Below are 14,219 nucleotides of genomic sequence, written 5' to 3'. Positions count from 1 at the left end.
AGTAGGCTGACACCATGTCGAATTGATAGTCGTCATTGGATGTGAGTGGCTTTTTGAGGCTGTCACGCAGGAAGCGGCCGTGCATGCAGCAATTAGCGGATGCGACCTGGGAAACCTGGTGCGCCTGCGGGTCTGGACACTCTCCTTTGATTGCTGTGCCGCGGTGACCCTTTCCCGAATAGATAGGGTTCCTTGGTTCTCCCCAGTGGTGGCCCTTCATACCCAGTCTTCTCCACTCTCATCAGGCCAGATGGTACTGTACAGATGGGCACGGTAGCACCGCTGCGCAACAACAACTACTATGGTACAACAACTCCTCCTCCTGACTGTCGTGACTGGGTCCTTCGTCTCATCATAGACTGGAGCTGGGTGTCAAAACTTCCTGTGGCCAAGAGCTGGTTCAGAGAACCCTATCCACTATGGCTTGTATGACATTGACAAATCCCTCATCAACAGAGGATAACCTTGCGGCTCTGTTTTGTTATAATTGTTCTTCCTATTAGTGTTGTTTGAATCCATGTCATTGTTTAAGATTCGCTTGATTCTGGCTCTGGCTCGTACTTTAGCTCTCTGGCTCTGGCTCGGACCGTTACCATAGATTTGAACGAGACTAAACCACAACATGGGAATCATCCGTTACTTATGAGGTTGGCATGTGGAGGAAGGAGGAGGAAGAGGAGGGGAAAGGATCGATAACAAGGTTATAATAAGGTGGATGGAGTTTTGATACTATGCATCATAACACCTGGGACTGAATGAAACAAGTCACTGCAGACCCGTAAATTTTTTTACTTCTTCCTTTCTTTGTAGAAATCAAAGAGACCCAGCAAAACCCAAAAGAAGAAAAGGAAGGAAAAAAAAAGAAAGGAAAGGGAAAAAGACGTCAAATATGATGAAACGACGCAAAAGAAAAAGAAAGAAAAATCAGCTACTACTGCTCCTGACCACTGTGTGCACAATTGATTGCGAGGAATTGGTTCAGGCCAGTCAGTGTGCAGGTCAGCTGCTCATCCAGAACAGGATGGTGGGCGAATTCTTTGATCACTGCTCTGGGTCCCATCCTTCTTGCAGGACGCTAATTTGGCCTCAACCGTGCGCACGGGCAGGCCCTTCGTATCTAGTAGCATTCACAGTATGAACGAGTACCACACGAACATGGCCACACGCCGTCGCACGCCTCAGTATTTGGTCATTCTCCAAGGATGTATTTGAGTGGCAAGTCAAGTAGTGGTTGAGGAGTAAGTAATTTATCAAGAGGGTCAGACGAACGAGACACCATGGATACAAGGGGCCTTTCTTTTTCTCTCGTTTCCCCTCAGTAATATGAAAAGTGCCACTTTCGGTACGTACCGACATGACGGTACCACAGCCGGTACCAAGGTACTCACGGCTCCAAAAGGAGTCAAGACTACAATGGTACTGTGGGTATTGCGGTACATACAGTACATACACTACTTCCTGCAGGACCCCCCAAAAATCAGGTACCAGAGTCTGTATAAAAAACTGAACAATTTTACTAGAGTATACAATAGTTTTAATGAAAGATCAGGCAACGTTGGGCCTTGTTGATCACTTTTTGGTCAAGTTTTCATTCAACACTACTACGATGCTGATACTTTCTATATCCAAACCAAAAAAACACAAAGGGAAGAGAGAAGGGGGATAAAGGACAGAGGAAAGAAGAGGGACGAGGGACGAGGGAAAAAAACAACATTTATATGGCCAAGACCGGCCCAGACAGAACCAGGTCATGGCAACCATAGTCATAGTATGGGGGTCTCCATAGTACTTACTTCGTAAGTCAGAATGGTGGCCCTCCCCCCCTCCAGGTGGGGCTGGACCTCGTGTGGACTGTGAAATGCAAGGCAGGTGAGGACAAGCTCGGACCATCCTTGTCATCTTTCCCCCCTCCCCCCGGTCGGTCTCTGCCTTGCTGGTACTACCTTGCTATTGCCTCTACTTGCCTCTACTTCCTTCCTCTTGTTCCTCCTCGCCCTCTCTCACCAATCTTCCCAGACTTTCCTACCAAACGTCCACCTTTCTTACACACACGATCTCTCGTCCACCATCGCCCACCGTCTTCGCCTCTCGAGTTTGTTGCGTGGTTGTAGTGGTGCAGCATACGGGTTCCTCGCCTTCCTCAACATCTGACCACTGTTGGGCCCCCGGCTGCCCGAGGGCGCGCAATCCTGGGAGGGCGCGCGTGGAGACTGAAGGGAAAGAAAACCGACCGACAAGACTGACTGGCTGGTCCAATCCACCCTTCTTCACCAATTGGCCTCGATTGGAGTGTATCAGCACTCGTCGTTGCAGATCAAATCTTGTCACCATCTGTTTGGCTTTCAGGAGCATTTAGAGTTTGCCCTCTCTGTCTTCCCAGCTGGATTGGATTTGTTGTTATGGCGTGGTGCACGAGGACCGTTTCTGTGAGTCGAGCTTCTGTCCAAGCACGCTTAAACATTTCGCATATCCTCTCGTCTCCCCAGAGTGACGTCTCGTCCCATGTTTTGGAGCACCCACATACCTGAAAGTCCCACCTGCATTCCCGCCCTCGCACTGGCAGATTACACGGCGTTTTTACTGCATTGCATTTGCATTTGCATTTGCATGGCATGTTGCTTATCAATTCCCACTGCGTTCCTGTAGTGCAGGATCAGTCAGTGTTTGTGTGGCCCAGGCCGTCATTGTCTGACCAGCATCAACGCAAATCTCCCTCCCTCCCTCTTTTGTCATGCCTGGCTCTGCACGCCCCGGGATGGATCTCTGCATTTGCATCAGTGGGCTTACATCCCGGCTCGGCTCCCTCTACTGCGGATTTCTTCAGCATTATACACATAATAATGCCTGGATCCAATTGCCCTGCCCTGCACCCTGTCCTGTCCATTTAATGCTTAGCGATCGCGACCCCCACCAATCCCTCTCCGCCTTGGGCCTCGATGCGCCACTTCAATTATTCTCATACCAGCACAATTTACCGATTGCCCTTGGGGCGAGCATTTCTCAATGTCGGAATCTAACCCGCACTGCAGTGAGACCCAGCAGACTCTCGTCTGCGCTTCACAGCAATGACGAGCGAAGAAATGGAACCCGATGTCGAGCCCCCTCTGCTCCCTCTGCAGGGCTCTCGTATCCGGGCTGCGACAAGTACGAGTGACCCCAAGAGCACCGCTGGCAAGCCGGATGTTCGACAACCAGCGAGACGCATTGCGCAGCCGTCACCATCGCAGAGGGGGCCCGTGTCAAGGTTGCCGGCCTCAGCCAGATCAGTGACACCCCGAGCTTCAGCCCAGAGGCGCCCTCCTGTCAGTTCGAGGCGAGCCCTGGACCGCGCCGCAGCGCCAATGCCAGCGGCTCCTGCGAATCCGTCGTCCATCGCCCCTCGCGACACCGTCAATACGAGAACGAGGCCTCTCCTACCGGTGGCCGAGCGGAGGAACCCAGAACTGGATGCAGCATTGAAGCGGCCGAGGACCAACTCGGAGACGGAGAGATGGGACATTACGCCGGATGGTGGCTCTGGTGGCCGAGAAGGCCGGCGATTTGCTGTGTCCAATGTCGGCAATAATGGGCGGATTTATCTCAGGTAGGTTTTCGACCATGACGACGACGATGGAAAGCGCCTGGCCGATACTTTCAGAACCTCTGGGTATGGCTAGAGGAGAGTGGCATACTAACTTGCCGTCATCCATTCTGCAGACCCACCGTACGGCCCGCTCACGAGCGACATCAGGCGCCCAGTTTTGTCTTTCCGATGACGCCGCCTCAGACAGCGGGGCTGGGTTCGAAGGGCAACGAGCAGAGCAGGCGGCCAGACCTCCTCGATGTTGGCAAGTCGCACGATTTGGAGTGGACATTGAGCCAGGGACCCGCCACACCTACGAACCAACCGCTACAAACACTCCTTCTCAGTGATCGGTCGGGGCAGACACCAGCGCACCGCCGAGCCATGTCTGACTCTACGATCCAGGACGCCAGCGTTGCCCGAGAATCAGACGCCGGCGGTTTTAAGATTGTCATCACCAAGCCCGGGAACGAGAGCCGGTCAAAAACGCTCGAGGATATCGATCCTCGAGATCCACCCTTTCTTGAGATACTTATACCCTCGTGGAAACTGGGTACTCCGCGATGGTCTACGAGGGGCACTCCTTTCCTTCGAGGCTCTAGTTACGCACCGACCGAAGAATTCCGCTCCAGCCATCCTTCTCCTCTCCCGCCCCGTTTCGGCCCAGGCTCCATCAGAATCCCCTCGGCCCGTCTATCGAGTTCCTTGCGGTCCCCTTTCATAACCTCTGTTCGTTTGTCACCAGAACATGCACTCCGCTCGACGTACATGTCCACGCACCAGGCAATTGAACCCGCCATGTTCGATGCTCTGACCTTCAAGCCGGCCTGTGACGACCGTGCCCTGGTCCGATATTCTCCATCCACGACTGCGGTGACGGCGGCCACCCCACCCCGCCTTGTAGCAGAGATCACATCGCCGACCTTTCTTGACTATGAGCTCCTGTCCGACTTCTTCCTTACTTTCCGCTCTTACTTGGCACCCCTTGATCTGCTCAAGATGTTGTTCGCCAGAATGCGCTGGTCTCTTGCCAGAAATGACGAAATCGGAACCGTTGTCCGCGTTCGAACTTTTGTGGCGCTGAGGCACTGGATTCTCAACTACTTTGTGGATGACTTCGTCTGCGAGTACGATGTGCGCGTGAAGTTTTGCATTCTGATGAATGGTCTGGCGGAAGAGATGGCTCAATGTGCCAAGGCGCGCCGGGTGCAGCTCAAAATCCTGGCTGAACTGAAGAAATGCTGGAGACGGGTGTGTGCGCAGTTTTGGGACGGATCCGAATTCGATGCAAATCTGCCACCGGAAGCTCCCATCACCCCTGGCGGCATCCCAGGGCACCGTGACCCGAGTCTCGATCCTAGTCTCTTGGAGGAATACTCGCTCGACGGCCCGCCACAGTTGGAAACGATCTATGCACCACTGACAAGTAACCCGCCCGATGTTGAGACAAGTTTCTACCGCGAGGTCGCCGAAGCCGGTGGAAATGACTATGGGCACGCACAAGTTCGATCACGAACGCCCAGCAACGAGATGGGCGAGAAAATCCTCAGGCAAAATGCCCAGTTCTCGCCCACAAGCATGTCGAGTGTGGATGCGCTTTCGTGTTCAATCCCGTTAAAATTTGGAGCTCCACGATCGAACCATCCTCTTGCTGCACACCCGGTGGATCCGAGTGCGCTCTACACTGACTCTGAACCAGTCGCTCCAACCCCGCGTGCTCTGGCAGGAAAGCGTGCGCGCGCACAGCACTCGCACAAGCGCAATAAGAGTACCTCGGACTCATTGAGAGAGCGTGATCCAATCTTGGAGAGGCTGCTTCAGAGAAATACTGAGACCACCCTATCGCTGCCCTACGCAGGGAGTCTTGTGAGGGGCAATGTCTTGCCGCCCGGCCAGGCCTTTGTCGAGGTCCTTGCGCCAAACTCAGTCGGTGGACCAAGCAGGCAGACAACGTACCTCCGGTTAGAGACCAACGAAGCTGCCAAGGACAAGTTCCCACCTTCTGCGATGTCAGGCCAGGGCATGCGACGCCTTATAGGCAGTGTTCGTCGCGCACTGACCTCTAGGGGCCAAGAGATGTCACCGACGCAGGGAAACTTCAATATCACGCCCATAGGACCTCGAGGAGTAACTGCAAACAGGTTACCGGGGACCGCAATAGTCCCGCAGTCCCGCACAAGAACAAACAACTTTCGACCGCCTGTTCGGATTGATCTGTTGGGGGCTGAGATTGTCGAAGACTTCAAAAGAGTTGTGCGTGAGGATGCAGCGGAAGCGGCAGCGCGCACTTTTCATGGCTCTACACCATCAACACCAACCACCATCAGGAACCCGGTTGGGCTAGTAGAGCACGACACAACACGCATTGAAAGTCTGCTAGGAGTCCGCTATGGAGATGAAGACAGGCGACCCACAAGTGAAGGGGGGGTCACGGCCGGGAGCAAGTCGATTCTCATATTCGACGGCACGCGGGCGTCCAGCGGGCATCCAGCCATGTCCGGTGCTATCCCTGTGTTGACGCCGTCTGTCGAAGCCTTCGCTGACTCGTTCATGCCGTCTGGTGCTGATCCAACGCCGCCGAACACTCCACCGGGTAGGATCACAGACACGCCAAGGAGGTCCTCGCAATTGCTCGGGCAACACATGCTGCGATCAGCAAAGTCTGCCGATAATCTGCCACCATTTATTCCGGATCTGGAATCTCTTGACGATGATTCGAGCTTGCGCCGAGGCGAGAATTATGAAAGACCGTCGGTGTATCCTAGGCGTCGGTCGTCAAACTCCTTTTCGCAATCGCAGTCTCGTCCACCATTGAGTGGCGTCTCGCGCTTCTCGCGGCAGCGATACAGCCGGTCACTGTTTTCAAATGGTACAATGGGCCCTCGAAGACGCGCTTCCTTCCACAGCGGGATGGATCATCGGTCGACGCTCCGCAGTTTTGATGCTGTATCCGATTCGAACAGACTTTCAGAACAGTCGTCTGAAGTTGCCATGCCACATCCTCTTCGACTTTTGAGGAGACGCCCCGGTGGAGATCTTCGAGCAGTCAATAACGTGGTCGACCTTGGGCATGCCCAGCTGCGCAGATCACGATCTCTTGGATCTTTGACGACCGGCACTTACACGCCTTCTCTTGGAACCTCTCTCATTCAGAGCCCGAACATGGCTCGGGACTCCACGGGTCTGCTGGACATGGTTAACAGTGCCTCCTCCCGCGATCGGACACAGGCATTTTCGGTTGGTATGATGGCAGATAGGTCGAAACGGAGACAGTCGCTTCTAAGCACACTTTCCTCAAAACCAGTCATGAGGCCATCGTTCGAGGTCGAGGCACAGCGGCTGGCAAATATCCCTGATGACGATGACGATGGCGGGGTCGAATCGGCTCTCTTGAAGCTAGAGGGCAAGTATCAGAAGAAGGTATTCAGACTGTCGATGGAACCCACCAAATCTCCACTCAGAGAGTTTGAAAACGCCGACGATCTGTCACAGAAAGCCTCGGACAATACGGAGCTCAAGGCTGAGAAGAAGAAACATCGGAATGAGCACATTGGCGATGAGGGTGTCAGCCCGTTCCCTCCCTCCGATGGCGATGTTTCGCCCGTCTCGTCAAACCGCCTCTTGAGCCAGCCGGGTCCTGGGAACAGCCCATCTGCCCGCGAGCCGCGTGTGGAAGTCATATCGCTCCTCTCTGAGGGCTCAAATGCCTCTCTGGCATCTATCCCTCTGCTCCAACGCAGGTTGACAGACGACGAGCGGCGGAGCAGAGCGGTGTGGGCGGACCGGTCCATTCTTGGCGACGCCGCAGACGGTGGCGCTAGCACCGTTGATGAGGGAGAGGCTGCCCAGGATTGTGCCTCATATGAGGTTGTCAAAAGGTCTGAGAGCATTGAGAAGATCAAGCCCGGAGACACCATGCCGACCAGGCAACGCAGCAGTACGAGGGTTTCTCAGATGTCACAGCAATTTTTCCTGAACATTGGCGATACTGATGACGACGATGAGCTTTCGTCCGAAATGTCTGAGATGCCACTGGAAGAAGATGAGGATATCATCGCATTCCCATCTCTCCAACCCGGCGTGTCACTGAGCAAGATCCGTACGTCTGAGGACCCGTCGCAACCAATGGAAGACGATTGGTTGTCGTCGCCTGCCATGGCACCAGATGTTCCCATGGCTTCTCACGTGGACAACATTCCGGAGCTTCACACCGCACAGATATGGGGCGTCAAGCCCTTGCCTCCGACACCTGAATGCACGCCTACATTCACGCAGCCAGCCGCAAACCCAAAACCATCTCCAGACTCTGCTGGCGTGACTGAAGCGCCACGAATCGCGACCAATGCCCAAGAGCGCGACGCAAACGCGCGGAGATACTCTGCACACCTTCCATTCATATTGGCTTTTGACTCAGAAGTCCTTGCACAGCAGTTCACGCTCATAGAAAAGGACGCTCTTAACGAGATTGACTGGAAGGAGCTCATCGACATGCGATGGAAGAACGCCGAGAACAACGACGCCCGCTCGTGGGTGCAGTTTTTGCGTGACACAGATGCTCGAGGTGTCGAGGTGGTCATTGCGCGTTTCAACATCGTGGTCAAATGGGCGATCTCCGAAATTGTTCTTACTCAGGACATCGAGGAACGAGCCCGTTGCATTATCAAGTACATACACATTGCCGCTCACTGCAGGCGCTATCGCAATTTTGCGACCATGAGCCAGATCGCAATTGCACTGACTAGCACGGAGGTCAGTCGCTTGGCGAAGACATGGGACCTAGTCCCTGCTGGCGACACTCGGGCACTGCACGAGCTCGAAGCTCTCATTTCACCCACCCGCAATTTTTATGCCCTGCGTGCGGAAATGGAGGGGGGCGGTCTTGCGAGTGCTGGAATGGGTTGCATACCGTTTGTGGGAATTTATACCCACGATCTCATCTTCAACTCGCAACGGCCCGCTGAGATAGCCAGCAGCCCGACGACGGCGCCATTAGTTAACTTTGAGCGCTGCAGAATCGCGGCGGGCATTGTCAAGGCCTTACTACGTCTGCTGGAGGCAAGCACATTGTACAACTTCCAACCGATCGAGGGCATTACAGAACGCTGCCTCTGGATGAGCGCTTTGACCGACGAAGAAATCCGACGGCACTCTCAAGGCTTGGAGTAGTGCAGGCTCAGGCTTGGGACTCGACAAAGCTACACACGCATGCATCTTGACAAGAGAGACTCGCCAGCTCTACATTTTATGATACCCTGTACATTGCTGTTCACGGCCGACCACACCGAACCTGAGCGAGACGCCCAGATAAGATCCGACACATAGACTATGATCCCGAAATATTCCAACGTGCAGCTGCCGCTTCCATCCGTGCAAGCTGAATAGCTCTTCAGTCTTCGCTTCCCGCATGGGCTTGGTTAGCAGTCGCGCTGCGGGAGGATGTACTGGATGACGGTGCAGAAGCAGTGGCTTCCATCACGAATCCAACCCCGAGCAACAAAAGTTGACTAATACCTAATCATTACGTCGTTACGCCCGTTTATGAAGCATACCATATCATCAAAGCATCAATATCGTGGCAACAATCGCTTTTAACACACATAAACGATCTCATTTTCCGCTTTCGAATTATTTAGCAGATTTGAAGATTTTTTTTTGGATGGATTGGCAGGAAGTGGGATATTTCTTGAATCCCAGCAGAAGACGGGCGGATGAGTTTCTTCGGAGTTGGCGTGCAATTGAGAGAATGGACATATCGAGTTTCATTGAAACTCGTGTGAGAAGAGAGATAAGACCGACCTTGCTTCTTGTTTCTGGAGCCCCATTACACTGCATCTTGTCCTTGTTTGATTGTGTTGCTGCGAACAGTGGTAGAGGCGTCGTGAAGCGTGGAGCGATTTTTACCCAAAATACCCCTTGTTTTCCTTTTTATTTTCTTCTTTCTCGTTGGGATGGAGGGCGCGGGCCGAGCTTGAAGGCATATGACAGCGGTTGGGAAGATTGAGGGAAGAATAAGGCAATATGAGCATCGATCTTAAATAAAAAGTCCCACGCACCCGGCAGCCTTTCCAGGTGACAAAGACGACCCGTGAGAGTGAATAGAGTTGATGTGTTGGCCCTCGACCAACCAGGCCGGCGGCTTTGGAACATACACGAATTCATGAACGTTCGTGAGCACACCCACCTCATGAGTATTTCAAGTCCTGGGTTGGGACATGCATGGCTTCGTGCGTCTATGAATTGGCAGTGTGTTGGCGTCCTTGTCGTAGGATAGCATGAAGACACAGCACCTCAGGGTTTATGAGGCAAGGCATCAGTTAAACCCAAGATACTATGACGGGAAAGGGAGAAGGCACAAAATCCCATAAGACCTTGTGTTGTTCTAAATTGCTACTGTATGTTGTTGCGTGTGGTGCCTTGCTCCCTTCACTCACCTCTACCTCTTCTATGCACGACAAGTCTGTAACGGTCGACCAGGTCATTTTCAACGAGTAACAGTACAGAATGCGCGATTGAGGGATTAATTTGAAAACGAGGAATGGGTATAAAGAGGAGGGGGGGGGGGTCCCGGGAGGCAAAAGCAGTAGTAAGATGCGGTTCGTACACTTTCTTTCCTCCCCTTCCCCTCCCTCCAATCTGGGCGGGGGTGGCAGTGCTTTTCGGGACGTTGGTATGAAGAGGAATGGGCCCAACGGGGCGCAAACGTCACCGGGAGTGTTCTTAATAGGTAGATGGAGGGTGGCCGAGAAGACAACCTTGAGGAGGGGGGGGGGAGGGTGGAGGGGTTAGAGGATGGTGGGTGGGTTAAGGATGGTGGGTTAAAAGCTAACTTTAGGTTTTGGGCATGGCTCAAGCTTGGGTGGCCTGGGGGGGGGGGGGGGAGCTGGATGAGGTAGAAAATCGCTCAGGCAGAATGAGGGGGTTGAAATTCATCCAGCGAGTTCGGTTTTCTTCTTTCTATCTCTCAAGGTTTGGTGGACTTGAATTGAACTGGATGCGTGAACGTGGAGACGGACGAATTGTCTTGTATGAGAAAGGGAAAGCGGAGAGAGGTTGCTTTTTCTGATCCTCCCTACAACCCCGATGATAGCCACTCAGCTGTTGAAAGTCTTGTGGCACTGGAGACCTATGCTTAACATCAATAATCACTTGAAATCTTAATATACATATCACGAGTGTTATATTTCGACACTGCTAGAACGAGGGCGAGTTCGCAGACTGACAAGAGCTAAAGTAAACGAATGTCGTAATATTCATCAACTATCAAAATTAGAATGCAAGAGCGCAAGCCTCAGACCAGTAACAACTCAATCCCGGTGTTCCCCCCCTTGTCTGGCCTGAAACCAATCATGATAAAACAACGAAGACGATCAGAGAAAATCAAAGAAGGTATTTTGGGTATCCATGTCGGCAGAAGAGCAACCTTTGCCCCCGAAGGGCTCGTTCCATCCATCTGTGGTATCTCGTTATCCAGTCCAAGGGAATCCTCCCGCTTTGCCAAACTGGCCCGAGCAGTATCACTCATATCGTACAATCATCGCCACCAGGAATCCTATCTCTCAGTGAGCTGCCATTACCCTTTCTCGTCCCTGGCTCTGTGGGAACCCCTAAAAGGGGCCTCAGAAAGACGGTGCAGGATCATGTTGACCAGCCTGCAAGGGGCCGGGCAACCGAAAAAAGACTTCAAGTCAGCACAACTGGACAGCCCTTCAACCAGTCATAGCGGAGTATGAAAAGGAGGAAAGAGGAATCTAGATGCTCTCGACAACGCGAGCGTTGATGGCTTGTTGCAAGCCGGGATCCTGACCTCCGAAGTCCCTGAAGTTGCTGCCTTCTCCAATTTCTTCCTGGTCCTTGTTGCTGATGTACGGAGCCGACAGGCCACTCATGGTGGAAGTATTCTGCGCAGGCAGGAAGATGACCTTGGAATTAGCACTCTTAGCCATAGCCTGCATCGCCTCCAGGTAGCGGATCTGCATGGCAGGCGCAGAGGACAGAATATCGGCGGCCTGGCGCATAAGCTTGGCGCTCTCAACCTATTCGGGTGCAGCAACAGTGTCAGCATTGATTCGTCACCGAAAAGAGCGCATTGCAGGGGTAGCTTTTATGTGAGACGAACCTCAGCCTTGGCGGCAATGATCTTGCTCTCACCAATCCGCTTGCTCTGGGCGGCCATGGACAGCGACTCCTGGAGCTCCTGGCTGAAGACGATATCCTTGATGAGCATGCTCTCGACCTGTACACCCCAGCCGGCAGCGACGTCCTCGATGATCTCGCCAATGGACTGGGCAATCTCCTCACGGCGCTCAATAACGTCCTGCAGGATGCGAGCACCAACGACGTGGCGTAGAGTGGTCTGAGTACGCTCGATGAGAGCCTGGCGGACGTTGGCGATGCCGAAGGCGGCCTTGTGCGGGCTGACAATGTGGTAGTAGATAACAGACGTCAGGTGGAGGGTGACATTGTCCTTGGTCATGCAGACCTGCTTGGGAACCTCGACGATCTGAATCTTGACGTCGACCTGGATCAGGCGCTCGGACAGGGGGTTAATCTTGACCAGACCAGGGTCGACCGCCTTGTAGAAACGACCAAACTTCGTGACGAGACCGACATTGCCCTGATTCACGTTCTTGTAAGGGTTGGGACAACAGATGCAGCACGGAATAGCGCCACAGGTACCAATGACGGCGCCAAGGCTGTTGACTGTACGTGTGAATGGTTGTCAGTACTCTCGTTGTCGCGAGGATATGTTTGACGCTTTGGATTGGGCCTTTGGGAACGGTGCTGGTTGGAATCACATACTCATGCTTCCGTACCATCCCTTCGGGTTCGCATCGTTTCCAACAACGCTGGCATAACTCCTCTGCAGATCCTCCTGGCGGGGAGGCTGCACGGTCATGTTGGCCTGGGGCCTAAAACCGTGTTGTCCGTTGAGCTCGGGGGCCTTGGACGAGCTGGGGGTTGTGTCTCGGTTGTCCATGGTGTAGGTGTTTTATGTTTGCACGATGCAATCCTGAATTGGTAGATAAACAGTTGCCGATGGGAAGAGATGGTGTCACTGTGACGGTTGTAGATAGACAGTTGAGAGATAATGAGGTGGTGAGACGGGAAGATATAAAAAATGTGGGCGAGAGGAAGAATTGGAGGAGGTCGAGGATTTATCTATTGATTGAGGTGGAGGATGGAAGGTTGGGTGAGCAGTGCTGTGACGATCTGGCGCAGGTGGCGCGACCTCAAATCCAATCTAGCTGCCCTTGTCTAGGCCCAGGGTTGTTGTATGCACTATGGTAGTATGTGTGTGTAAAGGATGATCGAGGGCGTATTTGGCTGTGTCCAGCGTATTTCGTATATAGCCCTGTTTGTTCTTCCCTGCTCAGACGGAGAATAAGCTTACTGTGGACTGATTGACTGACTGTTCTGTTCCTTTTGTCAAAAGAGGGGAAAACTAAGGAGAAGAAAGGATGAGTGCTCGCTTGCGGCGAGGCAGATCGCTCGTTCGTTGCTATGACACGCAGTATTGTGGTACAAAGGTACATGAGATGCAGGTGACAGTGACACCCCAGGGAACGCTTGCACCTCGGAAGCAACTCAACCCCTGCACCCGAGCTAAGCTTCACTGTTAGTGTCCCACATGAGGGCACCGCCTCAGCATCTAACAGTACGGCACGCTGACCCGTGACTACTACGGGGTGCTGGTGGGGACCTCTACTATCATATGGGCCTGGGGAAGTGGCGAGGACCCTGAGCCACAGCGGATTTCTTGGGTCTTCAGTGCCTTCTCTGCAGGGGTCAACCTTCCTACCACAGCGATAGAGAGTTGGAGCCAATGGACACCATCATTATCTCCAGTGCCTCCCGTCTTCCCCCTTCAAACGCTCCAAAGGCAGATCCGAAACACCAGCTCTCGAGCTTCTTGAACTTTTCAGCACCGACTAGACAGGGATTTTCTTTCTTTCTTTCATAGCGTGTTGCCCTGGTTCTCGCCCGAGTTATATCCGCGGGCACTGCCTCCCTCCAAAGTCTTTTGCATCATCGCCATCATCATCTTTGCCTCTTGGCTTTTATTACCGCACGCACCTTGGTGTGGGTTGTCAACGTCTGTCCTCTTTGTCCAATCGACTATCAATCAAGCATGTCACAGGACGTTCTATGACTGCCAGACTAGTGCCACTGTTGATGGCATTCAGACAGCGGAGGCACGCCACTCGCCCGCACCACTCCTGTCAGCTCCTCCTCCATTGGGACAGGAGGTACTCGATGCAACCTCTACAGTTCTGCACTAGAAATTTGATATCGAGTGCTAACGTGCCGAGTTGCCGCAGCAGAACCAGAAAACCCCCAATGGCAGAATCGGAAGAATGGTTCCCAGCAAATCGAAGATCAGCCCGTCTACCCCCCCCCCCTTCTTCCGCGCACGGCATCTCTGGCGATCCGGGGCCATGAAACCTTTCGCTACAGACTAATCTCTTTACGCTATGAAGTTCCATCGCGCTCCCCCTCCTGGTCTCACTCGACCCCGTCGATCAAAGAGGGTAGCTCTCCGGTCAAATCGTCTCTAAGCCCGACAGTCCGGTCATGAGCTACTACTGGCGATACTGCGCCCCCATAGCTTTATCCCAAAGCTAAACTATTATCCGAGTCATATTATTGAATAATACCG

At 53.2% G+C, this 14,219-nt stretch overlaps 2 protein-coding genes across 2 annotated transcripts; one reads left to right on the top strand and one right to left on the bottom strand.

Moving 5' to 3' along the window:
- Nucleotides 1-3,341: 3,341 nt before the first annotated feature.
- M406DRAFT_257023 (uncharacterized protein) lies at nucleotides 3,342-8,728 on the top strand (the record flags this gene model as incomplete). The annotated part of the gene is made up of 2 exons (XM_040917148.1): nucleotides 3,342-3,583; nucleotides 3,697-8,728. The coding sequence occupies 2 exons, from the start codon at nucleotides 3,342-3,344 to the stop codon at nucleotides 8,726-8,728; spliced, it is 5,274 nt and encodes a 1,757-aa protein (XP_040777233.1).
- A 2,000-nt stretch (nucleotides 8,729-10,728) lies between these two features.
- On the bottom strand, nucleotides 10,729-12,824 carry M406DRAFT_356265 (uncharacterized protein). The gene is made up of 3 exons (XM_040923397.1): nucleotides 12,362-12,824; nucleotides 11,679-12,262; nucleotides 10,729-11,595 (listed from the first exon to the last, which is right to left on the bottom strand). The coding sequence occupies exons 1-3, from the start codon at nucleotides 12,537-12,539 to the stop codon at nucleotides 11,311-11,313; spliced, it is 1,047 nt and encodes a 348-aa protein (XP_040777232.1). The 5' UTR covers nucleotides 12,540-12,824; the 3' UTR covers nucleotides 10,729-11,310.
- Nucleotides 12,825-14,219: the final 1,395 nt, after the last annotated feature.

The sequence above is a fragment of the Cryphonectria parasitica genome (assembly GCF_011745365.1).
Source record: "Cryphonectria parasitica EP155 unplaced genomic scaffold M406scaffold_4, whole genome shotgun sequence".
Lineage (NCBI taxonomy): Eukaryota > Fungi > Ascomycota > Sordariomycetes > Diaporthales > Cryphonectriaceae > Cryphonectria > Cryphonectria parasitica.
The sequence above is the reverse complement of the archived record's forward strand: the minus strand, read 5'-3'. Positions and strand labels throughout refer to the sequence as shown.

Excerpts from the sequence above, each read along its gene's own strand:
- M406DRAFT_356265 (XM_040923397.1), bottom strand. The coding sequence starts at position 12,539 with ATGGACAACCGAGACACAACCCCCAGCTCGTCCAAGGCCCCCGAGCTC. Across the intron at positions 12,263-12,361 it reads GGGATGGTACGGAAGCATGA|TCAACAGCCTTGGCGCCGTC; the intron begins GTATGTGATTCC and ends TCACACGTACAG. Across the intron at positions 11,596-11,678 it reads TCATTGCCGCCAAGGCTGAG|GTTGAGAGCGCCAAGCTTAT; the intron begins GTTCGTCTCACA and ends GCACCCGAATAG.